The sequence below is a fragment of the Phalacrocorax aristotelis genome, chromosome 4, assembly GCF_949628215.1.
Source record: "Phalacrocorax aristotelis chromosome 4, bGulAri2.1, whole genome shotgun sequence".
Lineage (NCBI taxonomy): Eukaryota > Metazoa > Chordata > Aves > Suliformes > Phalacrocoracidae > Phalacrocorax > Phalacrocorax aristotelis.
This window is the reverse complement of record NC_134279.1, coordinates 81,321,007-81,348,632: the sequence shown is the minus strand read 5'-3', so window position 1 is coordinate 81,348,632 and position 27,626 is coordinate 81,321,007. Positions and strand designations below refer to the sequence as shown.

The following is a 27,626-nucleotide window of genomic DNA, read 5'->3' as shown; positions in this document are numbered from 1 at the left end:
TAGCTTGGTACCCAAAGTGTCCCTGGGACAGCTGGGAGGACAGGGAACTGGGATGTGGGACATGGAATGGGATAGCCTGGTACCCAGAGTGTCCCTGGGACAGCTGGGGGACAGGGAACTGGGATGTGGGACATGGAATGGGATAGCCTGGTACCCAAAGTGTCTCTGGGACAGCTGGGAGGACAGGGAACTGGGATGTGGGACATGGAATGGGATAGCCTGGTACCCAGAGTGTCCCTGGGACAGCTGGGGGACAGGGAACTGGGATGCAGGACATGGGATGGGACAGCCCAGTACCCAAAGTGTCCGTGGTCCAGCCAGCATGAGGCAGGCTGGTACTCAGCATGTCCCTGCGCCACAGCTGGGGGCATAGGGAAACTGGGACGTGGGAGATGGGACAGGGCATGGGCCAGTTTGGTACCCAGCACATCCTCAGGTGGTGGGACTCGTCCCAAGGTGTCACTGTCAGCCCCACATACACTAATCACATCAGGGCAGAGCTGGCATGGCTCTCCCTGCCACCTGCACATGGGGTCTCAATCCACGGCCATCCCTCCCAAATCCTTCAGCAATGGGAATCACGATGGGTGGTCTATGAGAGCGCATCAGGCTGGTTCTGGGGACACCGGGGACCCTCACGGCTAAGAGCGAGGAGCATCCTATGCTGGGGGCATCCCCCACCAAACCGTGCCACCTGCTCCAAACCTTGGCAGAGGGACCTCGGAGACGGAGAAAGCCGTCATCCCGTGTGCTATCCCTCGGCAGCGCAATGCGGGCTCTCCAGAGGAGCCGCCTGGGTCTTTTCATCTCGTCTCTTTTGTTTCAAGCTTATTATGTAAATAGCTGATGTGGCCCGTAATGAGAAAATAGTTTCCCAGAATACAAAAGGCTGTAATTATCTCATTAGCAGGCGGAAAGGAAAAGGAAATGTTTCTAAGCCACTTGCTTTTATTTCCCACAGCAGCCCAAGAAAGTGCAGCCCCCCAAAACGGGGACCTCCCTGCCCCGAATCCTGCCACCCCCACCCGATGCTGCCACGTTTGCAGGATAGAAAAGCAAAGTGTGGGCCTCACATCTCAGAAATAACCATGGGGGGTGGGGGGCTGTCCCAGTTATTCTGAGGATGCTGTGCGTCCCTGTGAAGACCCCCCCGTGCTCCCAGCTGCTGGGACAGGAGGCATCATTGGAAAGCAGAGGGTCGTAGGGGGACAGGATGGACCCCACTTTCCCAAATTGGATGTTGCTTGGTAGGACTCCGGAGGCGGGATTGTAGCGCAGAACTCCAGGATGGATTTCCACGGTTTCATGCTTGCATCAGAACGCGATAGGAAATAGCTTTAGGATACACGGAGGTTGCTCCCAGGAGAAGGCATCTAGGACGGCTTTGGTGTTGCTTTGCTTTCTGAATTCATGCCTTCCTTGCTCCCAAGCTAAACACCCAATCCTCGGGGGACAGAGCTACAAAGGTCTCTGCAAAGCACCCCCGGCTGCAGTCAGGAGCTGGTCCTTGCTGACGTATCCAAACCCCTTTCTGGTGGGTTCTGCCCATGCTCTCTGTTCCTCGACCACGGCACTTTGGTCCTTGGCTGAGGCCTCAGTGCACTGGCTGGAAGCTGCCAAGGCAGCAGCTTGCTGGTTTGGGTTGACTTTCTGCCAAATTTGTGAGCAGGATCAGGCCATGGGGAGAGCTGATGAGCAGCATATCCAAGTGGGATCTCTCCTACAGCAGGGACTCGATGGAAAGCTGGTCACGGGCCACAGGTTCCCCAGGGGATTTGCCTGGCTTCAAGGGAAAAACTGCAGGGCTCTCTCAGACCACAGGTTCTTGGGGAGAGAAAAAAAACTTTCCACTCATTTTTGCTTGCAAAGGCAGCGCCAGAGCTTAAGTGTCATGTAGCTCCTAAGCAACACCTCCCTGCAAGCCCTGGGCAGGGATGCAGGACAGCCGAGCAGCACTGATGTATCCCACTGGAGAGCGGCCCTAGCAAATCGCCTCTTCTTAACATTAACATTAGCATTAACAGAAGTAAATATCTAAGGGCCTGAGCAGGACTGGTGTGTTCACTACATGCTGTCGCCCTGCTCATCACAGCCAGGAGCCTCTTTCAAAACCTCCTTAAAACATACTGATGGGACTTCTCCAGCCTGGATACGTCTTACAGCACAGATTTGCAGTGACTTGGTCCAACAGCCCTAGACACCTCATGGTGCAAAAGGGGCCGAGGCTCACAGCGCAGCTCAGCTGAGCCCTGGGAGATGCTGGGCAATGTCCTGCTGGAGTTTGCACATGCCCTTGCATCGAGGACTTGTCCATCTCCTTGTAGCCCAGCAGCAACCATAAAATATTTGTACAGATAGACGCAAGATGTGCAGACATGCAGCAACCCCACGGCCAAAGAGGCATCTGAAGGTGCCTACAAGAACGTGGCTCTCCTTGGCCCTCCAACCTGCCTTCCTGAGTTTGCGTTGTGGCCCCAAATGGAGGGAAGAGGTCCCCATTGCAAATCTCCCATTTCCTTCGGCAGGGATAAATGGGAAAAGAGAGATCCGTGCCCGAGGGAGGCAGCGGGAGTCATTTGTCTGACATCGTCTGGCTTTTGGCTGTGGAAAAATCTTGTGGTTGAAAAGCTCGAGAACTGCCTGTTTTTGCAGACAGGTTCAAGTGCTTTTGCACTGTATTTCAGCGGCGGAGGAAAACCTGGCAGCCAGCGAGCCAGGATGTCGGAGGCGGGGGGAAAGAAGTTGGAGGAGGTGCAGAAAAAAGCCACAAGAATTACTTGAGGGCTGGAAAAAATGCCTGCGATTGATGGGAAAAGCTCATTCTGTTCCCCTCTTCAGACTGAGGCAACCTGAGAAGGGTGTAGAAGGCAAGGAGGTGCAGACACACCAGTGCCGGTGGGAAGGGAGCGGTGGTGTCCCTGCCTCTCGACCCGAACCTTGTAGAGATGCTCTCAGCCAGGATTGGGTCAGAAGGAGGTAACTCGCAGTGGCCCATGACGCACAGGAGGCAGTAGCTGAATGGTCTTTCTGGAGGACGGGATGCGCACGGAGAGGCCGAGGGCTGTTCGCTCAGCCCGGAGAAGGAGAGGAAGGTGATTGCAGGTTGCATCTGAAACTAATTGGTGGGAAGACAAAAACCTTCTCGGGGGTGTGTCGTGGTACAACTATGGCAAGCAGAGCATTTTGCAGGGCAAGATGGGAGCACTGGGAAGTGAGGCAGGTCCATCTGACCTTCTCCAGCACTGCAGCGGTCCTCCCCTGTGCCCACGTCCACCTTCCGCAGCCCGGGCAGGGAGCAGGAGGTGGGCTCCCATTTCACCAGTGCTGCTCGAGCTGCCTCATGGGAACGCAGGGTGTCTACACCTCTGAGGTGCCAGTATCTTTGCTGAGACCCAGACCCAAACACCTTCCATGGATATATTGGCTCAGCCTGATTGCAAGTCTTGGGTTTCAGTGGTGTTTTTTCTCCAACGCTTGTTAATGCTTCTCTGGATGAATGTGGTTTCATGCCCTAAAGCTGTTTGCTCACTGCTAACCCATTGCTGGCCTTCCCTTCCCTCTCCATGTATCCTTCTTAAGAAGCTGAAACAATCATAGCAAATTGTTTTTCACCCTTTTTACACCATTTCTAACCTGCTCTGCCATCCCAGGACGTGATGACTTTTTTTCTTCCAGCCATACCAGCTCCCTGGCACCACTGCCAACAAACTGGAGAGCCACCAGAGCCACAAACACAGTGCATGTGTAGGTCCCAAACCACAACCCCCCCCCGCCAAAAAAAAAAGAGCATGTTTTCATTGTGTCGGTAATTGCACGCTCATTAAAACAGACGCAAACAAACCTGACTATTGAAGGCCACGGGCACACCTGTTACCGCAATCGGCAGCAGGGGATTTTTGACCTTCAGATGCCTTTGCTGCCTGTCCTGCTGGGACCACATGCCTGGGACGGTGCGTGTGCCAAGGCGCTGCCTTGCTTTTGGGTTGTTTGCTGGAGCCCTCTCTGCCCGAGACCAGTGATTGATTTCCTTCTCGCATGGCACGGTGCCTAGGTATGTCTCCCAAAGGCCTTTGTTACTAGAGTGTTAACAATTAACCTACTCAGGCAGAAACAGAGTCAGGCCTTCATAATCTAGGCTTAGTTAACCATTCAGCTGCTTATCTGAAAGCAATTTTTCTTCTGCTTAACTGGAAGGCATTTGCTAACTCATCTGGCTATAAAGCAATTGTGAAGATGCAGGAGTTATTTTACAGATTATTATATTTACAATAGCATCTAGGGGTCCCCCTGAGCTGAAGGCATGGTAGGAAACCACGGAAAGATGTGGCCATGAAGACTTTAGCCACCACAGCCAGGGAAAAGGAAATTTCACCCCAGATTTTTTGCATCAGGCATAAAAATATTGCTGTCTCCAAGGCAGGGCTGCTGGGGGAGAGGCCGAGGGGCCACCACAGTTGGATGGGACAGGGAGGTTGTGCAACACAGAGGTGGTGGGAGCTGCACTGTTGCGTGAAGTCCTGGTATCCCCAGCCAGCGAGGAGGCTGGCTGTACTGATGAGACACGAGACCATTCCTAAGGTGCTGGCATGGAGATGCCTACCAGGAAGGGTGCTTTGAATCAATCCAGGCAAACAAAGAGACCCTTTTCAGCTTTTATTAACTCAGTAATGCTGGGAAACGGGACATTAGCTCAGTGTTTGTTCTGGAAGGGTTCCCTTCTCCTCCTTTGTGTCTGCAGAAAGTCCCTTCACTTGGGTTCATGCCATAACTGCACGGCTCCGGGGAACTGGAGCTCGGCAGAAGCTGAGTGTCAGCTCTGGGAGGTGGCGGCTGCTGTGATGGATGGCCAGGCAGATGTCACTCGGGAGCGATTTGGGTAAAGCTGGTCCTCCTCGGGAGGTGGGACGGACCTGGTGTCTTCTTGAGAGCCTGGTGTGGATGAAGAGCGAGGTGGTCCTGGTGCCTTCTCACCACTGCGGATGGGATGTAACACCTGGAAAGATAAAACATCTGGAAAGGGCAGACTTGGGAGTGAAACGCTGGGAAAGGTGAGCAAGTTCAGCTTCCCTCAGCCCCGCTGTGCTCATGGACTGCCAGGCTCAGCATCCTTGTTTCTTTCACTGGGAATCACCTGTAAATCCAATTTTAGTTCGTGCTCCTGTGGGAGGGAGGTGGTTATGAGATTTAAGGAGGAGAAATGCCCCGGGGAATTTTTTATAATCATGCATTCCTCAAAACCTGGAAGGAGAAAAAAAGACCCTCCAGCTCTGCGCCAGAGCCTGGCAGCGTTATTCCTTACCTCGCTGTGCTCAAAACTTAATTTCACAGTTCACCTGAGGAATGACCCAGGTAAAACGGGAGTGGGAACTGGAGCTGGCCAGAAGACACAAATGTGAGAGCCGCCGTTCTCGAAAAATGGCCCTTTCTGGCAAACAAAGCTGTACTGTCAGGGATCCGTTGGCACTTCTGGAATCTCCTTAATAACATTTGTAATACTTGTCCGTATGGTCCGTTTATCAGATCCTGCGTTTACAGTAAACATAAGCTAATAACCACTTTTTTTCAGAATATTTTCTTGGATGATTCCCAGTTAAAAGGAAAAAAAAAAACATGGAAAAAGGTCCATTTTCAGAGTCTGGCCTGGTGGTGCAGCTTTGATGTCACATCCCAAGAAGGCAGCTGAAGCCCCCCACCCCACTTTTGGGCTGCTGGCACTGAGGGGCAGTGCTTGCTCAACATCCCAGTGGGCTTGGGGCATGGCCCTAAGCACAAGCCTGTCTGATGTGGAAACCACCTCCTGGGAGCCAGGAGGTCCCCAAGGACAGAGAAAGGCCAACGATGGAGATGCCCCAGGGCTGAGCAGGCCCTCAGAGGTGTCCTGGAGGGCATTGCCACATCTCTGCCCACGCTGTGGCTCTCGCCAGGCTCAGGACACTTGCCTTCCCTGCTTGTTGTTGTGTTGGCTTTTTTTTTGGAAGGATCAAACTTCCCGGTGACCTCATCCTGCCCTCAGAAAGTCAATGTAAATGCACAAATGTCACTGTGGAATTTACCCAGCGAGGAAAAGGTAACCTGGATTTCTCCTCTGCCGGTTGAGTGGGGCTGGGGAGGACTGCGTGGAGGTGATGTGTCTTTTCCCTTGTCTGGAGCTGAGACCTTCCAGCTCATCCCTCTGGTGGCAGCTGGTGTCCCATAAAAAAAAGACATGGCCTACAAAGATCTCAAAGTCACTGAAAGGCAGGTTATTCCTAAATTGGCAGAACAAAAAATCTTCCCTTGACTAATAAAAGCCAAAGGCACTGTGGGTTGAGTGTGGCTTCGGACGGGCAGTGTCCATCCCTCCTCATTGCTCCATAGCTCAACCAAGTATCCATGTACCCAGCAGGCACCTAGATTAGTCGCTGGGCATCGTGCACTCGTGAACTGCCTGTGGTGGTGTTCTTTGGAAAGTGCCTTTAGGGCAAAATGGGGTCGTGAGCCTTTGGGTCCTGCTCAGTGCGTTGGAGGGAGACGTGTCCAAATGTCGTGCGCCAGATGCGTGACCAGACCTGGACACTTCTCTCTGCTGGTGGAGGTTTTGTTACTTACGACTGGCGAACATTTACATGTTTTGGTTGCAGTGGGTCCCCACACCACACCGTGTAATGCTCGTGTGATATTCGTTTGCTGCTCAGCCTTTAGACCTCAGCCGATGTGTGACACGGAGACACCTCTGTTGGGGGACAAAGGTCCAAGCTGCAGGAAGGTCATTAGCAGGGACTACAAAATGATTGCCCGGCTGGTGGTTCAGCAGGGCAAGTCCCCTGGGGACCCTCCTTGGGTGGGTGATGTGCAAGGGGATGGAGAAGGTTACACCACCAGGCACGTTCTCCTCTGCCTCACGGCTGCCTTGTCCCCTGTCCATGATGGGGCGCATCTGGCCTGTCTCAGACCATGGAGGCTCCTTCACACCTGAACAGGAGTCCAGCTGGGATGGTGGCTTTCACCAGAGCACCTCCTTAAATCACTTTTTCCCTCTGTGACTGCCTCCCCACCCTGCTCTGCCCCAGCAGAGCTCTCCCAGCTTGCTGGAGGTATCAGCTCTGTGTCCTCTCCCCTCAGCATAGTTTGCCATGTCTGTCCGCCAGCCCCATGACACTCAGGCCGTATTTCAGACAGGGCAGCTTTCTATGAGATCAGGACACTGAAAAAAGGGAGGAGGCTACAGGCAGCACGCCTGGCAGAAGCCTCCAGATACGCAATTTAATAAAAGCAAAGTTGAGCAGCACAGCCCTTGCTTTAACCTTTTTAATTTTTCTTTTCCATTCCATTATTAGTGCAAATAGCAAGACCCCATGAGACACCACATCAGAGCCGAGCTCTAGACCTAAGCCAGCTCTCCAGGGAAATAAACTCAGCTTTCCTTGGGGAGGGCTGATTTAACATCCCTACCCCAAGAAGAGGGAAAACCCCACTGAAATGGGGATTTGCTCCGTCTCCCCTACCTGCTTGAGCCCCTCCCCCCATCACAGAACCCCTCTCTAAAGGGCATCACTTTTGTTATCCCTCTTTTACCCAGTGAGAAACTTGCACCTCCCACTGCCCCTAATTCCTGCTTTGGTCCCCACGCTGCCAGGATGGTTTATCCTGGGAAACCTGGAATTGAGAGCTCCTGGGACAAAAATAAAGCTGTCTTTCTGGCCCACAGGGACCAAGCCAACAAATTCAGCAGGGCTGGGTGGACACTGGTCAGCTAAAGGTCTACAGCTGTCCATGTGCCATTGACCCTGCTCCTCCAGGCTTGGCTCAGCTGTGCCTAGTCTGAGGGTATCAGAGACATCTGCGAAGATACGAGGCAGGACTCCAGGGAGACCTGAGCCATTCTGGAGTGGCACTGGGAGGACACAAAGATGCCCCCCAGGGGCCTGGACACTCATGCACCAGTGACTGAATTGAGCTGTGAGAGTCTTTCCCTGAACAGGGGGCCTCAGATTTACTGCAATCACCCAAACTTTGCAATGCACCTTCTCCCTTCCCTCAGGTAATGAGATCCTCAGCTGGGTACGGGTTCAAACACTCCATTATTCAATGAGGCAACTAAGAAAAATCTGTTGTGGATCTTTTTATTTCCCTAAATAAGATTTCACACCTTTGTAGGGCTGATTGCATTACAGAGGATCAAATTAACACCTCAGCAGAGTGAACAGGAATCATGAGGAATGCAGTCACGCTCTGCAAGATCTCCATCTTCTGCTCCAGCTCAGCTCAACACAGAGCAGCTTACCCAGTGCTCATATTTTATGGGTACACCCATCAGGGAAAACCCATGGGTTTCTGTAACGAAAAAGATTCTGTCAAGAGGAATAAATCCATGCTGGGTTTTTCCCTAGTCCCAGTCCATGCTGGGGCATGACTGCAGAGGCTTTGTCACCCTCTGAGGGATGCAGACCAGATCTGTTACTGCTGGGCCCAAGAGTGCAGAAACAGCTTGATTTTCAGCTGGGACTTTCAAAAGGGACTTTCAAAAGGTCCTTTAGGAAGTTATAAATTGTCCCCATGTGAAACCTGTCTTAGCACCAGTAGATCTGGACCTTGAATGCCTCAGTACCACTGCAACAACAAGTATTTGGAGGATTTCCCCAAAACACAGGTGTGAATAGGCATGGGCACCTATGAAGCCAGAGCTGAAATCACAGGACTGGGGTTTGTGATGGTGATGGAGCTGAGGAAGAGCATCCACACATGTGAGGACTGGTCCCAAGGTCTTTGGCCAAGTCAAAGACAACTTTTAAAACCATTATCTGCATGTTATCCACTTCCCATGGCCTAGTTTTGGCCAATCCGAGGCACAGCCTAGGTAAGAATAAAATGGTGTAGGGGAATATAGGTTTAAAAGAAAATTTAGGATGACACCTGGACAAGAGCATCTTTTTAAAAGCTCAGGTCCATGCAACAACACTCCCAAGGAAGAGGTGGAAAGTGTGTTGCTTAAGCCCTGTTGAATCATCCCTAAGAGATGCGCTAGAGGGAACAATAGTGTATGAGCCTACAGATGGACCAGGGCTGGAAACCTTCCCTCCCGGTGGCCACACAGATCTGTTCAAACCTGAGAAAAGTGACAGAAATAATTCAAGCCTGGGAACTGCGAATGGTCATGCCCAACTGACGGTGTAGAGCTCTGCCCACTAAAACCCTGGCAACCCCATCCCCTGGGAGCACCCATCCCTCAGACTGAGAGGCTTAAGAGCAGCTCTTCTGCGCAGCCCTGAGTGGGATTTGGGGGACCAATGCTTGCAGCTCCTCCAAGGGGGCCTAGGGGTCACAGAGAGGGGGACAGCTGCATCATCTGCTCCACACCATATACTGAGACATGACAGCTTCTGTCCTTGCATCACCCAGCCCAGAGATTTGCTCACCTCTGCACGATGCCGATCTGCAAAGGGTATGCTAGATAAAGGGCATCTCTTTAACAGTCCTTTCCTTTTCCTCCTTCTCACAGTGCCAGTGACCTGTGCCTCCACCTCACCTCTGCACTGCCATGGCCACGCTAGAGACGCTGCCCGTTCTTAGTGACCCAGCCTACCCCAGCCCGGAGAACTTCCACGGTTTTGCTCCCTGTCCATCCCAAGCCACCTCCCAGAGCACCATGGGGAGCGTGGGCAGTGGAGTGGCCAACGACCAAGAGTTCGCCATGAAGAGCGTGGGGACCCGGACGCAGAGCAGCGGCCGGCAGACGGAGGGGTCTCGCAATGGGTACTCCACACGGGAGATCTCCAACCGCTACTCCGGCGAGGAGAAGACGTACAGGTCTGAGAAGGTCTCCAATTCCCTCTACATCAATGGCGACCTGCGCAAGAGCGAGAAGGTGAAGATGGACATCTGTGGGAACGTGACCACCAACAATGAGAAGAACATGCCGCCTCCTCCCCAATACCGAGAGCCCAGTAACCCACCAAAGATATTGCCAATCTCCGGCAAACTAGACCAGGTGAGAATCCCCACCTCCTGGAGCAGCGTGATGACCATGGCACATTTCTAAAAACACAGACTAGGGAGCCTTGGGCAACAGTGCAATTCTGACAGATAGTTTAATTCTTACTATGTAGATGACATCATTTTTATGTACAGATAATATAATTCTTAGTACTTTCAGGGCATTGAGCATAGGGGAATGTTGTTTCTTGAGGAACCCAAGAGCATGATCACAAGTCTTCCACAGCTAAGTTTCCGGCTCATTTAAGCCTCTAAGTCACTGGCTATTCCAGCCTACCCAAGATGCAGTGCCTGCCTCCCCAGCTGATGGGGAGGGAGCTGGAGCCGGCTCTCATTTGGGTAGGTCCAGCATCTGAGTCACACTCATGTTTTGTGCCATTTATAGACAATCTCCTCGCTGCCACCAAAAAGTGTTGCTTGGAAGCAGCTATGAGCATCTGTTCAAAATCCCAGTGCCCCTTATAAGGTACAAATTCACAAGGCTTGAAAACTACCTCTTTAAGTGTTACCACTGATCCGAGCCCAGTCCTCATGTCTCATATCGGCTTCAGGGAGCAAACGCCTCCCAGGCCTGGAGGAGCAGAGCCCCAGTGCCAGCGGTGTTTTATATGGCCTGCTGCTCTGCTCCAGCAACTCCCATAGTTTGTGCCCTGGGGATGCCGCCCTGTGCGGTATTATTTCTGCAGCATTTGGTGGCATTGTCCCCTTGAGTCCATCTCAGCCCCATAGGCCAGGTGCCAGGTTTTTGTCCTCCAACCTTGCTTGCTCTCCAGGGCTTGTTCTGTTTCTCCTGGAAGGCATTTTCAAAATATCTTTGCTAATACAAAGCGGCTTCTTCTGGGATGATTTTCACCTGAAACCCAGACTCAATCCCATTTTGAGGCAAATTTTGTTTCTGTAGGTGCATTCACAGGGCAAGGAATGTGGAAGGTTTTAAAATCCTTTCTAAATCCTTTACAGCTGCGGTCCATTCTCCCCCCAGCATTGCTTATGGCTGCAGGAAACAAACGTTCAAATGAAGAGCAGCTTCAGCATGTTCCTTGCCCAGTGTTGCTGCTGGGGTCACAGCTCCTACCTATTCCTGTCCAAGCATAAGCAGGACATGATGTCCACACACGGGAGAGATGACTGCTGGCAGGAGGGAAATGTGGTGCTCCTGGGGCAAAACAGCTGCTAATCTGCTAATCCAAGGTTCAATTCAGCTTTCAGCAAAAGGGAAATGCACCCTCAAGACCAGATGGCCTTCAAAATACAATCTGCCAACACCAAAGAGTTGTTTTGGCCAGGTCTGGTAGGCAGGCAGCAGCCCTTCTTCTTGCAAAGAGCACTAAGAGGACCCAAGGAATATTCTAGGGAAAAATCACGCAGATTTGGGGTAAGTCAAGATATTTTTTTTCAGTTGGGGCAAGGGAAAAGAAAGTGTTGCCCTAGGAGTGACCACAGCTCCCTCATCTTAAATCCCAAATAGCCCGAGGTGTAATAAGGCCGAGAAATACAGAGCTAGCCCAAGACGTCTTACCTCCATCAGCCCCAGCCTGTGCCGATGTATCTCTTTTGTGTGTTGTTACCAAGCGTCCTGCTATGTTTGATGTGTGGTCCTTTTTCCTTTTGCAGAGCAATGAGCCCTTAGTTAGACCCTCAGCCTTTAAACCAGTAGTTCCTAAAAACTTCCATTCCATGCAGAACCTCTGCCCGCCGCAGAGCAACGGGGTGACAGAGAACAGAAAGAGCTTAAACCATGCCAACAGCAATAGCCCGTCCGCACCCAAGAGTGGACTCGACAAGAGCAGCCTTAACAGGACTACAAACCAAGTGGGGGGCCTTTCGGATTCAGGCCGTAACTCGTTAACGAGCCTGCCCACGTACGGGACAGGCTACAGCCAGCACGTGGGTCCGATGAGCGCCTCCACGAGCCACATCAACCGCATCGGTACAACCTACGTGGACAAGAACATCGTGGGATACAATGGGATATCTACCTCAGACAGTGGGCGGTCTTCGAGCAAGAGCACCTCTTCGTTCAACAGACTGAACCATCTCAATGAAACAATGCCTTTCCACTCGCCTTCAACGGACGACATCATCCAAGACCTGGAAGATCGGCTGTGGGAGAAGGAGCAGGAGGTCCTCCAGATGCGAAGGAACCTGGACAAAAGCGAGGCAGCCATCTTCCAAGTGTTCGAGGAGAAGCAGAAGATCTGGGAGAGGGAAATGGAGGACCTGAGGCAAAACTATGCTAACAAATTGCAACAGGTCTCCAAAAAGGCACAACGGGCTCAGCAGGCCTTGCAGCTCCAAATCTTCAAGCTCCAGCAAGAGAAAAAAAAACTCCAAGATGATATGGGACAACTCCTCCAGCAACGAGAGGAGCTGGAGAAGAAATTTGTCGCTTTCAAGAAGGAACAGGCTGAGTTTCTCCCAAAGATTGAAGAGACCAAGTGGGAGGTAAGAGCCTTGTTGTAACAGAGCTTGAGTGAGGTTTTCACCGAGGGCCCTGATAGCTAAAACACCTCCCATTTGCCTTCAGTGGACCCCACAGACAATGGCTATGGGTCGGTGGCCTCCAGGTAACAGATGACACTTCAGTCACCTCTTCATTCACCTGAGCCCCAAGCCTGTAGTTTTTAATTAAAGTAAAATGAGCACAATTTTTTTGTGCTGGTAATAATTTGGCTTCACAGTCAGGTCGCTCCAATGTGTGACATTTAAATCCAGTTTCAGTGAATACAGGCCTTCCCATTCAGGTATTTGTGCCCACCAAAACTATGTTTAAGTCTATTTTAATTAAATTCTTCTAACATCTGCGTTTGGGCAAACCTTGAAACCGCTTTTCAAATATTTGATTTCTTTTTTTATTTAAGATATAAAGCAAGTGAGCTAAGAATGATACCGATAGCCAACTTTACCTCATGCTTTCCATTGTAACACACTGGTTTCAGTTGCTAATAAGTTTATCTCTCTTAAAAGGCTGAAAGGCAAATTCCTCTTCATAGTTCTGCTTTTCAGTCTTACATATTTTTTCTACTGTTTCTATTTTTAGAACATTTTATCAAAGTCTGTTTGTATAGCCAGTGCTAACATTTTTTTTTCCAGCTTGATCATGTGAAGAATTTTAATCCTTCCATGGACTGGCTTGAAACTTTAAATTTGTTAAGAGTCCAGAGGCAAAACATAGCTCTAGAATCAAGAAGACCGTATTCTGCTAATCCTGAGGGAAAGTCAATGAAACTGGGATTAATTAGGCTCTGAAATGTGCTATTTGCAGATGTTCAGCAGAGCCTATTAGAGGCTTGCTGTAAAATCCCTGCAAGTCCTATCCCAGAACATGCAGGCTGCATTGTCCCACATGATGCCTCCTTTGGCCAGCTGCTTTGCCCTGGTCTTTTGTGTCTTCCAACAAGTAAGGTCTGGAAGATTCCCTGATTTCACACCAGTAAAACTGCAGATGGGCTTCTGATTATTTGCTTCGCTGCTATAGTTTTGTCTGCAACAGCTAACCCAGTGATATCAATGTAAAGAAAGGGACTCATCTTGTGGATCAGGACACCAAACATTTGTAGACACCAACGTTTGTTGGCTTGTTGACTTGCTCTCCAGGCTCCATGGACTGTGATGCCTAGATCTCCACAGCACCCAAGTAGAGGCCAAAATTTAAGTGGTTTAATCTGTAAGTTGATTCCTATCCAAGCAGTTCTTCATCGTGTATTTCTCTGCCTTTTGGGAAGCGCTAGCCCACGGAGAGCACTTTCAGTAAATTGTGCAGTTTTTTAGCTAGGCAGTAACTACACTTTAAGTACAGCTGAACCAGCGCAATACAGTTCTGCATCTGCTGCAGACTGGGGTGGATGTAGGTACTCACAGTTAGGTCTGCATGGGGAACCACCACAGCTGTCAGCTCCAGGGAAAGCCATTACTGGTAGGAAGTGACTGGGTACGTCTCCTGGCTCTTCAGCCATTCGTAGTGAGTGCTGGACTGTCCCAGTAGCTGAACTTCAAGGTCCTGCTCAACATTATGCACCAGGCAAGTCCTCTGTAGGAGAGAAAGGTGGAGGTTGTGATGAAGGCAGTGGAGAGGAGAGTTTGAAAAGCATTGACCCAACTGGAGCAGAGCAGCAAGGACTTTGTAGGCACAGCAGGAGGGAGGAAAGGCCAAGCATTTCATGTGTGACAAGAGACAGGAGATTCAGGAGGATGGGACAGCCCAGTCTGGAGGTGGCTACCAAGTCTATTTTTAATTATGCCTCTCCTCTCTGGTCACCGATGGTTCCTTGATGCCAGTCACCAGCGCAGACTCCTGCCAGCACAGGTAGGGACTGTTTGTCTCTGCAATTATCCACAGTAGACAGATCAGATCTGCCAGTGCAGAGCCCTGAAAACCACGGAGTTCGTGGGAAAATGAGGGTTTGGGTTTTTTATGGTTTACTTCCAATACCCACAGCTATTCATGCAGCTGTCACCTTTGGTGGACTAGGCAGGTGCAGAGGAGTGTCATATTGAACGGTGACACCTACGTAATGCAAATACACACTGCAGCAAGGGTATTTCCACTGGGCTCGTGTACCCCCTACCACATGGGTGAGGCTTGAGCCAGTCAGGGCGAAACCTGAAACTCCAGCGCCCCAGGACAGCGCATGTTAGTCCCATTTCAGCAAGGGTGGGTTGCAGCTCTCTCCTTGATCTTTGGCAGAGGGGCTGTCACTCTTCATGCCCTGCCCTAAAAGAATTAAATAGCTACCAGTCCCTGGACTGTCCCCAGTGAATTGAACCCCAAAATTTAGTCGACTCAGTTCTCTTCAGGAGTCTTTGGGAAGGAAAGTGTCATAGGACAAGTAATATCTGCTGTCTCTGCATCCTGTCCCACACTCCAAGTGCTCAGGAGAGCCCAGGTGGTCTGTGGGTCTGAGATGTTTCTGTCTCAGGCTTGTTCAAGGTCCAGTTCCCACTGAGGTCAGTGGGAAACCTCCTGCTTAGAGCAGAGGGTTTGGCGTCAAGTGCCGCAGGCTTGTGGTTAGGTGAGTAAGATTAATACAGGGAGGGAAGCATTGGTGTCCTCTTGCAACTGGTGAGGACCGCAGCACTTCGCTTAGCTGTTTGGTCAACTCCAGCTGGGAACAGCATCAAGTCCCTGAGAGTCAGGAAGAAACACCAAATCTCCCCCACAAATGTGAGACAACCCCCAGATCTTTGGCATGGTCTGGGTCCTGGCAAAGGCTGGAATTCAGTCCTTGAGCAACATCACTGGATGTCCCCTCCATTACCTGAGCCTCGTGCCAATGCGAGGCCATGCAGACATTTCACAGGCAGCACAGGGGACATGGAGCCGCGGCAGCTCCTCACTGCCTTCCTCCTGCCTCATTGATGCTCTCCCTGCAGGTGTGCCAGAAGGCGGGTGAGATCTCCCTGCTCAAGCAGCAGCTGAAGGACTCCCAAGCAGACGTCTCCCAGAAGCTGAACGAGATTGTGGGACTGCGGACACAGCTCAAGGAAGGTAAGAACTTCCTACGGGAGAAGGAAGAGCAGATCCTCACCCTGAAGGACTCCTACAGTTCCAAGAGCGTCAACCTGGAGATCTGCGAGAGCGAGCTGCAGCGGAAGATGAGCGAGGTCCAGGTGCTGAGGGAAAAACTGAACCACTGTGAGCTGGAGGTCTCTGGCCTGAAGCGGACTCTTGCCAGCATGGGACCTCCGGGGCCTTTTGGTGGGGACCTTGGTGAGAAGCTGCGGGACCCGCTGGCCTGCGAGAGCGATGAAGCCAAGATGCAGCGGCAGAGCGAGGACAGCGTCAACACACTGCGGAAGGAGGTGGAGCGGCTCCAGACGGAGCTAAAGCTGGAGCGGCAGCAGCGGGAGCAGCAGGTGATGGACTTCGAGGAGGAGCGGCGCACGTGGCAAGAAGAGAAGGAGAAAGTCATCAAGTACCAGAAGCAACTGCAACTGAACTACGTGGAGATGTACCAGAAGAACCAGCTCCTGGAGCATAAGGTAAACGAGATGAACACGAAGGTCACCAGCCCCCCACACACCGAGGAGAAAAAACCATGGACTCCCTCCAGACTCGAGCGAATAGAGTCCACCGAGATCTGAGGTGGGACCAAGACAAAACAACGTAATTTTTTTATTGCTGTGCATGTACTACCTACTCAAGCCAGTGATCTTCCAATGGATAATACACTACCGTAGGAGCAGCGTGAATCTGCTCTCACCAAGCTCCATCACCCTTATTCTATACTTCTGTGCTCTGTAGGTAAAATAACTGTGGATGTGCGTTGTTTTTCTATCGATAATGCGACATCTTTTTTGGTTTTTTTTTCCTAGTACCACTGGTGAGGGTCAATTGGCTCTTTTGTAATCTGCCCTGACTGTTACTTCGCTAAAGGCTGCCATCCCCTCTCCTACAATTCACCCTTCGTTCGTTGGTTGGTTGGTTGGTTGGTTGGTTGGTTGGTTGGTTGGTTGGTTTGGAGGGTTGTGTTTGGTTTCTTTGGTTTTCCAAGCATTTATGTGCAGCAAAACAGTTCAAAGTGGCAGGTTTTTTTTCAGGGCATTTTTTAGCCACATTGGCTAATGGAGCAAAGCTCTTGGGATCATGAGCAAACTCACTGCTCTGCATCAAGTATCCTGTCTAGACGGTGGTCTTAGTGAAGTCAGTGGGAGGTTGGCCACTGATTTCAGTGAAACCAGACATATCTTTACCAGATGACTCCCTCTTGCCAGCCCATGGCTATCATTGTTGCAAGAGGTTAGGACATCCTTGAGGAGCAGGATGAGCCTGTTCTGGTAACATAAGCCAACAAGGAATAATCACCCAGCAGGAACCACATTGAAGGCTCAGCAGAGCTTGACATATGCTGCGTTTTCATTTTGTTGTGGTTTCCTTCTGCAGTTCCACTTCTCTCCTGGGTTGTGACCAACGCTGGGAGCAGAAATACCCTCCCACCTCTGCCTCGGTCCCCCTACTCTTACCATATACTCAAGGTGGCTACAGCAAGAAAAAACTTGGAAATCCAAGATAGTTTCCTTTCCCAAGATCCCTCTTACTACTCAAATTCAGTGGAATCAAGGTTTGGGGAAGCCTCCAAACCCACAGGATGTTTATGCAAACTGAAGCTTTAGCAATTTGCCCAACAGTGGGCAATTGTGCTACCCCATTCCCAAATGAGTGGTGCTTCGGTGCACTCTCTAGGTCCAGGGTCTACTTTAAAAATGGCATCTGAGCCTCACTCAGGAGTTGCAGTGAGCACATATCAGCATTACCGCCGGATCGCAACAGGGCGAGTGTCAGCCTTCAGTACAGCTATTTCAAACAGCACCCATAGCGATCCCACGTGGCATCACATATTCCAGAGATAACACAGGCCCAGCTTAAGTAAATATTTACCTACTAACTGTGAGCATGAAAGCAGTCATAAGAAGTGAAAATGCTTAAGATCACGCAAGTGCTTATGCCCTGGCAGAATAATAACCAAATCCTATATGCACAGTCACTGAGAATGGTGCAGGCATCAAAAACCAGCATTCAGCTTTAAAAGGTGGGCAAAATGGGTCTGGCTCTCCCTTTCTCGGACACTTTTTTACCATGATCCACAGCAAAGAGTAAAAAATGTTGCAAAGTGGGATTTGCACTGACTGGGCAGTGGCCAAAGGATCAGTGCAAGTGGGAATTTTGGCTCTTTGCCCCAGGGAGCAGATAGAAGAACAAAGCTAGAATTAACACTGGGACATCCTGGGATGTCTATGTGAGGTGACTCCAGGGAGTTTCGCCAGATTGCATTTCATCTGCATACCAAGGACAAACCTCAGGGCGCTGAGGGACTGAAGACTTTCCAAGCAAAAGCCCTGAAGCTACTAATTTTCCATGTTACCTTCCCTGAAAGCTCCTGCCTCGCCATCACCAGGTCTGACCTTCAAGTTGGGACCAAACCTTGTTGTGGTGAGCTCCAGACTGAGCAAAGAGGCTGAGCAGGAGAGAGGAGACTGCAGTTAGTCCTACCAACCTCCAGCCAAGGTCAACAGACAGTATTACTGGGCAGGAACTGTTGGTGGCTGGCAGTGATCCCTGGAGCTGGCAAAAATGGAGATGTGTGATGAGACCAGGGCATTTCAAGATCCCAGTTGATGGTACCTGTCTTTTCCCATGGCTTCTGCCTTTGGAGCTGGAGGAAGACACAACCCATCAGTCTGGAAAATGCCAGGGCAGCTCAAGCTAAACTACTCTTACCAGACCAGCCATGGAAAGGGGGACTAGCTCAGGTGTGACCCCCGAAGGGTGTAGAGGTGAGTGCCCCTATGAATCCTGCAGACTCCAGCGCTTTTGGATATCAGCCCACACAGCCCACTGAGGAAGGAGTGTAGCTGCCTGCTGGTGCCACCCAGCAGCAGACTTTGCTGTGACAAGGGAGACACCCACATGCACTGCGCAAACTGACACTTGGCCAGGCAAATCCTAGAACTTCCTCCATTTCATACACTGGGCCTTCAAGATGGAGTCAAACATCCCACAGTGTCGGGGTTGGAGAGCTGGTGTCTTGTCATCTTGGCTTTCTCTGCCTCTCTTTCCACATCAGATGAATCCAGGCTGCCTTCCTTCCCAAAGCAGTTGTGAGGCATCTGTGCTTGTGAAGGACGTTGAAGTCCTTGGGCAAAAGGGAAAAGCATAGAGATATTGCAAGAGGCTGCCTCAGATGGTCATACAGTGGTTTTGAGGCCACCACATGAACAACAAACACAACAGCAAGTGTCCTCACCACAAGATGAGTCCAGTAACCTGGAGGGTTATTTCCACCTTTTCTTCTCCTGGCTCCACTGATGTTGAGGTTGGTTTCTCACTAACCATTGCAGGAATCAGTGTTTCAGTTGGTAGCTCAAGAACACCCAGAGTGATGGAGCTGCAAGGATCTGCTGTTGAGGAGGTGTACACTGCAATTTCCCGCTGCGCTAACACCCAAGTGGAATGGACACCGGCATCACCCTGTGGGACACCTTCTCACCAGAACTCTTTGCTAACCCATGGGCAAGAGAAGCAGGGGCTTGTCTGGCCTCCCCAAGTACCTGGATCCAGTCAGCAGCAGCCAGCCAAGCCCTCCAGCGTGCCAGGTTTACTCCATCATCTTTTTCCTAGACCTTTTTTGCAGTGGTGGCAGGAATGAGTGTGTCTTGATGGACCCAGTGAAACCTGGAGGCATACGGGTTTGTCTGTCTGCTGGAGGGTGCTGGACTGCCCAGGGACTCAATGGCCTCACAGTGCATCCATGAGGGACTGCAGAGCTCCTTGGGATGGAGCAGGAGTGGCAAGGAGTGATTTTTCACCTTGGAGGAGGAAAGGTACGCTCCCTTTCACCTTCTTCTTCACTACATCACTTTGATCCAGATCTGAGCAACCTCAATTGCAGCCATTCCCTGGATGACAGAGAGCCTTGCAGACACCCATTAAGATGCTGTGGTGGTTTTCCCTCTCTTGAGGTTCGCCCAGCAACCCCCAAGCACTCAGCTGTCCTGCAGAAACCACCCCCCTATGCTACAGTGACATAAAATAGAGGTGGTTTTGGCCAGTGCCCCAGCTGAACTGCCATGGAAGATTCCTGCTCTTCAGGAATCTTCCCCACAACTGGATGCACTGCTTCCCGCCATGTCCTCTCCCATGTACTAGCACTGTGCGGCCACATGCTGGTAACCAGTCTCCCTCTGAGGTGACTACCCTTTGCTCAGCAAAGATGGAGCAAAATGATGGAGGGACACCTGGGTTCCTGTTGTTTGTGCTCAGATCCAGCCCAGATGGGAGCTTGCCTAGCTTTTTCCAGACCTTAACATTTTTACCTGCTGACTGGATGAAGTCTCCCATCACAAGCTTGGTCTGCGTTGAGGCCCTGGGGTCTTAGCCTTGGGGCAAGATAGCCAAGGGGTGCCAGACTGGCATTTTGATGACAAACCCTGGGAATGGCCAAGGAGGTTGACATCTTGTCTTTTGGAGGCTCAGGCAGGGCTGATAAAATGTTTCTGTCCCATGAAACTCCCCTCAGAGTTTGGGCTTGACCATAAGCCAGCTGTCTCCTCCACCTTTGCCGAGCCAGCTCTGGAGCTGATGGGACTCAGTGTGACGTACTGGCTCACGTGTAATTCTCCCAGTACTGCCCTCAAAATCTTGCATATGGTCAGTGTCTCCACTGAAACAACAAGTCATCTCTAACTTGCCACTGGCCAACAGCAAAAGCTGTGGTACCAAGGGTCTCAGATCAGTAGCCCACACATGGGGACCAGGGACATTAGAGATGCTCTGGTTTACCTGATACATGGGGCTGGCCAATATGATCCAAGACCTATGGGAGAGCCAGGCCAGTGGTGGGAAGACCTGAAGCATCTCTAGTGGCACATCACCCATGTGCAGGCAACCGAGTCATGCTCCAGGCATGTCCACATGGTTGTTATATGAGCAAGCAGAGCAGATTGATCAGCTCCAGCAATTTCTATCCATGAGGATTCGGGCTAAGCAGGCTATCCTGCCCCCAGGGAAGGTCTAAGCAGTCCCTCTTACCACTTGCTGTGAGAGGGGTTGCTTTGCTCCACTGTAATTTCAGGGTTGGTTGCTGTCGCTGTAAGATGACGCCCCGGCTGGGCTGGTTCCCCTCGCGCAGGCAGCACTCCTGTCTCACTCTCGGTGTGAATGCCGCAACCATCGCGCGTTGTTGTACTTCACACAGTCCCACTTAGCTTCTGCCACTGCCTCGTGGCAGCCGGCTACACCATTCCTGCTGTCGCTGGCGTCATGCCGGAGCGAGATCACCTCCGGGTTTCCGCACTTAAAATAGGAATCAAATTGTTGCTCTTATGCTGCTACGTTATACGGAGACAAGTGTACTTGGATGTAAATAACAGCCCAGCTCTGTATATACAATGATTAAATGAAGAGACAAGAAAGCTCTGTGGCTTCTATATTGGTGAGCGGGACCGACAGTAGCAGCAGATGCTGCATTTGAGCGCTGAGCGCTACACGAGGGTGCTCAGCAACCCCTGAGCTATTGCTGGCCGCAGTGGAAATGGAAGGGAGGGGGTGTCTCAGCACCTCCTATGAAGGCAATCCACTTGGGATTGGCTTTGACTGATCAGCCTGGTGTCACTCTGCCCTGCTTTGATGTTTGCTGTCATCCCGAGCCAGGATTTGCAATTGCCCCTGGTTAAGGCTGAAGTCCTCTCTGCCCATCCTCATGACGCATCAAAATCCCCCACAGACAGTGGCTCCAGTGGTGTCCCCTTGAGCCCTTGCTGCCTGTGAGCTCTGCCCATGGAAAGGACAAACCCACCCCACTCCTGCCCCTTGCAGTGGCACTTTATAGCTTGCTCAAGACAGCGAGCTCACAAGCAACATGACCAAAGATGTCTGGAGGGCACTGGACTGCATGCTTGGAGCTGCCTCCTGGCTTTCCTGGGGAGGGATGACGTTGGTGTGGGCTGTGAAGGGGGATCGAGAGCTGGCAGGGGACAGGAAAGGGCTTAGGTTTCCCTGTGTCCCACTTGGGAACATCTGCAGGGCCATGAGGGGCCTTTCCTGTGCTAGACAGGACAGGGCAGAAAGGAGTTCCTGGGTGAGCTGATTGTCCTCCATTGGTTATACCAGTATCCTCCACGGCCGTGGCAACAAGCTCCATGCATTCCCCAGGGAGAACATGGACCAGGGGCTTTTCCCAGCAGGCAGAATGGATGGATGCAACTCCCCTTCTGTCTCGAGGAGAAGAGAGGATGCATGCCAAGCCATCACACCTGTCTTCAGGGCCACGGGTCTCCTCTACTTTAGCAGTAGACATTGTTATAGGGTCCAGTCGAAGGCTCGTTCTGGGTCAGTGTGAATTGGCCAGGAAAATGTGTATCGTGAGAGATGGTGGTCCTGCTGGCTGCCTCCTTGGTGTCCTCTCCCCAGCTCACCCCAGAACCCTCCTTACCAGGGAACCATCTTCTGAGGTGAAGGCACCATGGTCTTCGCTTCTCCTGCTTGGGGTGCTGATGGCATTTCTGCCCACCTTAGCTCCATGAGGGCTCCTGAATCTGGTCCCAGCCTTGGCAAGTGGAGCGTAGGCCAGCGGGAGATCTGTCTTCCTCTGCCCACAGGGTTCCTGTGGATGGGTGCTTGGGTGGGTCTGGGCCTCAGGCACGTGCTTCTTCACTGTGCCTCTGCTCCACGGCCATGCTGAGCCTTCTCTTCTCCATCCCCAACCAAGACCATGAAATCCTGCTGATGCGCAGTGACACCTCCCACTTCTGTGCTGGATGGAGCAGGTCCAGCTTGCTGTTATTCTAACCTGACCCTTCAGCCTAAGCCTTGAAGGCCACTTTACAGAGTAACTTTTCATCAAGACCCCTTGCTAAAGATCCACTCATCATGTTGCCTGTGCCCTGCTACTCCTCTGCCCCGGCCCTCCAGACTCTCCTGCCTCCTTTTAGATCATCACCATCCCCATCGTGGCAGGAGCAGTCAGTGCCTCTCCCAGTACTCTCCCAGATACATCTGAACAAGTTGGAGCTGAAGCCCAAAGTCCCCACCCAGAGTGGCATGTCCCAGCCCTTTCTTGACTACTGATCCTCACCTCTTCTCTCCACCATTCCCATGTCAGGTAGATCAGCCCTGCTTTACCTCCAAGACCAATCTTGCTTCTTGCTGAAGGACATCCCCTCGGCTTGCAATCACTTGACATCACTTCATGGGGCTTCACACCATTGCAACGCCACACCCAGCCAGCTCCAGGTCTTTCCCGGTCCTTCCACTCTCTGGAAAGACAGAGGTGTGAGGGGTGTATGAGTGCCCCTGGTCTGTAGTGGCACACACACGCATGCCACCTGGTCCCCAGTGTAGCAAGGGGTTGGGATCACACCTAGCTGTTTGCAGATGTTGGCTTCCCAATAAGATGTTCCATGATGGCAGCGCAACTGCCGGCAACACCAGAAATGAGCCTCTGCATTTCCAGGATAAGCCTCCTCCCTGGTTCTCCCTATTGAGGAGATCATATTAGATCTGGAGCCTGGGACAACCTCTGACACGCAGGGTTGTGTTTTCACGGCTCTTTTACAGATCTGTTTTCTCAGACAGAAAGCCTCTGCTTTCTGTCACAAAGCAATAGGTTTTTCTAGAGAGATTTAAATGGGACTATTCCCAACTCTGATACCTGCAGGCAAGCCAATGTTCTCTTGAATACCTTTGTAGCTCCAGCCCTGGGCTCTCCTCCTTCAGAAAGGGATGCGAGGTCCAGTCTGGCTCCAAATAATCACCAATGGTTTGAGCTTGGTGGTCCCCATTCATCCGGAGAGCCCAAAGCTGCCCATACCCAGCAGGCCACCAGTCTGGGTCCCCAGGAGGTGTGGTACAACCCCCTCTGGTGCCCATCCCATGACTGCTACTGGGGCCCTGCAGCAGGTCTTCTCCATTAGCTCACCCATCTGGGAGCTGCGGGGTCCCCCAGGGCATCTGAGCTCAGAGTCACATTTGGTGACAGCCAGGCACCAGTGGGAGGCCACGACACTGGCTCTGCCATTCCTGAGAGCCAGGCTGTCCCAGGAGCCCTCTCGGAGAAGAACATCCCCTTTCCCCCATGGGCGGCACTTGGGTTCCCTTCCAGTGGCCGAAGGGAGCAAAATGTGTGCGGGTAGAGCTCCACCACCGGTGCAAAACTGCCCCATCACCGGTGCAAAAAAATGCTGCACAACTGGCCAATGTGTCTATGCAGTCCCTTTCCACACAGCGGCATCCCCGCAGAGCCCAGCCCAGGGCTCGAGCTCCACCAAGGTGTCTTCGTTTGCACTCACTTGGACCTGGTAAACGCTGTGAGCCGAGAGGAATCCCTCTTGGTCTTTGCCCTGCACCGGGCAGTACGCTTGTGAGGGTTTCCTCATCCTAAACCGATGCATGTTGCTTAGTTTCCTGTCTTCTGCATCTGTTCTCCAGCAGATCAATAGGTGTCCCCCCAAAACCCAGCTCCCCGATGGGAGAACGTCAGGTTGGGCCAGCCGGCACCCCCGAGCAAGCCTGCTGTCTGATTTCACCAGCAATAAAAGCCCCGCGGAGGAGCGGCCGGAGCTCTCCGCTGCCGCTCCACCGCCGGGTGAGCTGCAGGCTGTGTCTGTGTGTAGGACCTCTGCATTAGACCCTTCGTCCAACGTTTTGGACCTACCCGACTGTAAATTCAATCCCAGCCTTGTGCTTTCTTTCCTCTTGTTCGTTTCTTGACGGCTTGGTCTCTCTCTGCTCTTACTGTGAATTCAAACCAGAAGTGTTCTGAACTTGACTCCGTTACTGTTTTGTTTCTGCGTTGACTGTTGCTGGTTCTCCGAACTGTGTTTAACGAGACTTTGCAAAAAAAAAAAAAATTTAAAAATTATATATATATATCTATATATACTTAAAAATTAAAATATTTATAAAAGAACTCCATGAAGTTGAGTGTCTCTCCTGTCCACCGGTCACTTCCAAACACTGTTGTCTTGACTTTGCCTCTGGTCGGTGTATTTAAAGACAAGACGCTGAAAAAGAAAGAGATAAAACGCAGCATTCTGGGATTTTTGTACAGCAAAGATGTATCTGTTTCAGAAATTCTTGTTAAAACTATACCGCACTTCCCAACCTACTGCTAGTCTGTTGTATGTTCCCATTGGGTTATCAAGGTGTGAAGAGCTACTGCCTTTGCGATTTTCTACAGTGAATATATATATACCTGTACAGAGATATGTATATATATAAATATATATGAAGTTCTATATGTATACGTATCTCTCACTCTCCTATCTCTACCCAACTGTGAAAGATTTTTATTGGGCAAAATAAAATGGAGAAAGGCCCCGTTTTGAAAACCCGACTGTGTGGCTTGTCTGGTTGTGTTGCGGATGGGAGAAGCGAAAAGACCCACGTGGGATTTTGGGAGGGACCCACAGCCAGGCTGGGGAATCACAGGGAGACAGCCCTGCAAGAGAAGACCACAGCTCAGACACACCAGCACCCTCTGGTTGAGGGATTCCTCGTAGCTCCCGTCCTGGAGGACGGAGAGCAGCCTGGTGTGGCGGAGTGGGAGGGGAGAGGTGGAAGTTGCCAGGAGCAGAGCAGGACGTTGTGTGTGTTTGGACGGGACGTTCCCCTGTCCTGCTTTCCCGGGGCACAAGGGCTGCTCCGGCTCTTCAAGCATTTGGGAACAAGCACCCCAAGTCCACTGTGATGGCTGCAGGGCTGGACAAGGCATTTCTGTTTGAGGTCTCACCCCATAGCTCAGATTGCCATGGATGTGTCTGGGGAGCCGTTGGGGAAGTCCCAGAGCTAACTGAGAAGGACACAGGCTTTCCATCTGTCCCACAGCCGTGGCATCTCCCAGCCCCACACAGGTGTCCAAGACCTCCTAACACTCATGTAGGTGGCTGAATTGCTACCAAGCCAGGCTCAGACCTGAGGGGTTTCCAGGTCAGGACACACTGGGGAAGGAAAGACCCAGGTGGAGATGCCAGGCACAACCCTGGAGCCAGTCACAGTGGTGGGAACCGGGCATGAGCTAATTCCCCTTCCCTCCCGTGCCAAGACCTCGCTCAGAGAGGCCACATCTCCCACTGCAGCATCTCTCTGGGATTCCCCCAGCTCTGGGGCTCAGAGGCTGCCACCTCCCAGAGAAATCTCCTCTGTGCTGGGGCTGCGAGGCGGGGAAGAGAGGCGGTTTGGGGGAGCAGCTGTCCAGACCACAGGGATTGGGGCAGGGAGGTGTGGGATGTCCATCCATGGGCACCCTGATGCTGGGTTGGAGAACAGGGCTGCTCCCCCAGTAGCAGCCCTTCACATCGCTGAAGAAGTAGAAAACACAAGCAATCAAAATGCATCAAATTCATGTTGGAGGGAAGGATCCACAGATGATCTGCGTCAGGAGGAAGATGCTGCCAGAGAGGCGGCTTTGGAGGCTGACCCCAGGCTGAGGTCCACTTCCCCTTCCCTCACAACCAGGGAATTAACACAACATCCAAAAACTCCTGCCAGTGTGCAGGTTTTTAGTCAAGTGATTCCGACCCCAGCTGCTTTGTCAGCATCATGTTAAAGCAATCTTGAGACCAACATTATTTTTCTAAAAAGAACCCAACAAATCCAGCACATTTCCCAATACCAGCTTTGCTAGGGAAGCCTCCTGCCCTCTCATGACAAAGCTGATACTTCTCAGGGCAAAGCAAGTGCGTCAGCGATTTGATGATTTCCCTCAGACCAGGTTTAAGGTCTGAGGTGCCATCAGCAACACAAGGCTTTTATTGCAGCTCACTGCAACCTGTGTGGCTCTCCTCCATTTGGTCTCCTAAAGATGTGATTTCCTCAGCTGCCAGAGCATAAAAGGAAGAGGTGAAAAGGAAATTCAGCTGGTAGACAGATTAGGAAGGGATGTAAGCGCTAAGGAGCACTGTCTATGTGCCAAGCTCAACGCACTTCCATGCTCAAGGCCTTATTTAATTACTCTTTGCCAATGCTTAAAGCCTGCAGTGGACAGGAAAGCGGTGTCTGGGCACAGCAGAGCTGTGAATATTTGAAATATTCAAAAGCCGCCTGGGCGACTGGCTCTGGGTGGCCCTGCTTGAGCAAGGGGTTGGCCCAGCTAACCCCTGTTGGTCCCTTCCAACCCCAGCTGCCCCAATTCTGCTGGCAAGGTTGTAAACGAGGGGCATCAGCTGGGGTGTGCACCTCCACACCAGTGCGGAGCAGCCTCCCAGAGGCTATGCTCCTGCGACCGGCCAGAATCCTCAGCCGCCGTGCCCCCGGGCTGGGCTCTGCCCTGCTGCCTGCCACCAGCAGCCACCCCTTGTGAGGTAAGGCTGCCCCAGCAGCCCCCGCACCCCACCCGGTCCAGGCCTGGGGCAGAGGGGCTGGGAAGTGCCCGGCGGAGAAGGCCCCGGGGGTGCTGGCTGACAGCCGGCTGGGCATGAGCCAGCAGTGCCCAGGTGGCCAAGGAGGCCACCAGCCCCCGGGCTTGTGTCAGCCCTGGTGTGGCCAGCAGGAGCCGGGCAGGGATGGGGCCCCTGTGCCTGGCCCTGGGGAGGCCCCACCTCGAATGCTGGGCTCAGATTTGGGCCCCTCGGGACAAGAAGGGCCTTGAGGGGCTGGAGCGTGTCCAGAGAAGGGCAGCGGGGCTGGGGCAGGGTCTGGAGCACAAGTGTGCTGGGGGGCGGCTGAGGGGGCTGGGGGGGTTTAGCCTGGAGAAGAGGGGGCTGAGGGGAGCCCTTCTCGCTCTCTGCAGCTGCCTGAGAGGGGCTGGAGTGAGGTTGTCACTGAAAACCAGGAATAAAACTCCTTAACACTGGGTGTATTAAAGAGCAGGCATTGCTTTATTCAGCACCAGGTGCATGGGGGCTCTCTCATCCTAGCATGCACACATACTAGAGTTCATTTGTGACATTTATACATGACAGTTAACACACCTCACCTATATAATACATAATCATTTACCTCACTGAGCATCCCCTTCTTCCATTGGTCTGTGTCTTTTCCACTTAGTTTTAAAGCTACAGTGTGATTTTAATTCACTGTGCATGCTCAAGAGGAGTGTGGGGGCCAGTCCTTTCATCCCTCAATTGAGTCGGTGGTCACAATCTCCACCTCCCAGAACTAGCCTTCCCTCAGTTTCATGCTTTGGTGCCTTCTGGGCCAAGATGTTCCCTTTTATCAC

The 27,626-nt window shown here is 51.9% G+C and overlaps 1 protein-coding gene across 6 annotated transcripts in view; it reads left to right on the top strand.

The window, feature by feature from the left end:
• The window catches only part of LZTS3 (leucine zipper tumor suppressor family member 3), a 55,849-nt gene extending 31,045 nt beyond the window's left edge, over positions 1 to 24,804 (top strand). For 3 of the 6 annotated variants that reach the window (XM_075092201.1, XM_075092202.1, XM_075092198.1), the window contains exons 2-4: positions 9,479 to 9,967; positions 11,587 to 12,417; positions 15,346 to 24,804. In XM_075092201.1, the coding sequence (XP_074948302.1) occupies positions 9,518 to 9,967; positions 11,587 to 12,417; positions 15,346 to 16,056 (1,992 nt within the window). In that variant the 5' untranslated portion in view covers positions 9,479 to 9,517 and the 3' untranslated portion in view covers positions 16,057 to 24,804. Of the gene's footprint in view, positions 1 to 4,738; positions 5,049 to 9,478; positions 9,968 to 11,586; positions 12,418 to 15,345 lie in introns of all 6 variants that reach the window. The other 3 variants (XM_075092200.1, XM_075092199.1, XM_075092203.1) reach the window with 2 other exon arrangements.
• Positions 24,805 to 27,626: the final 2,822 nt, after the last annotated feature.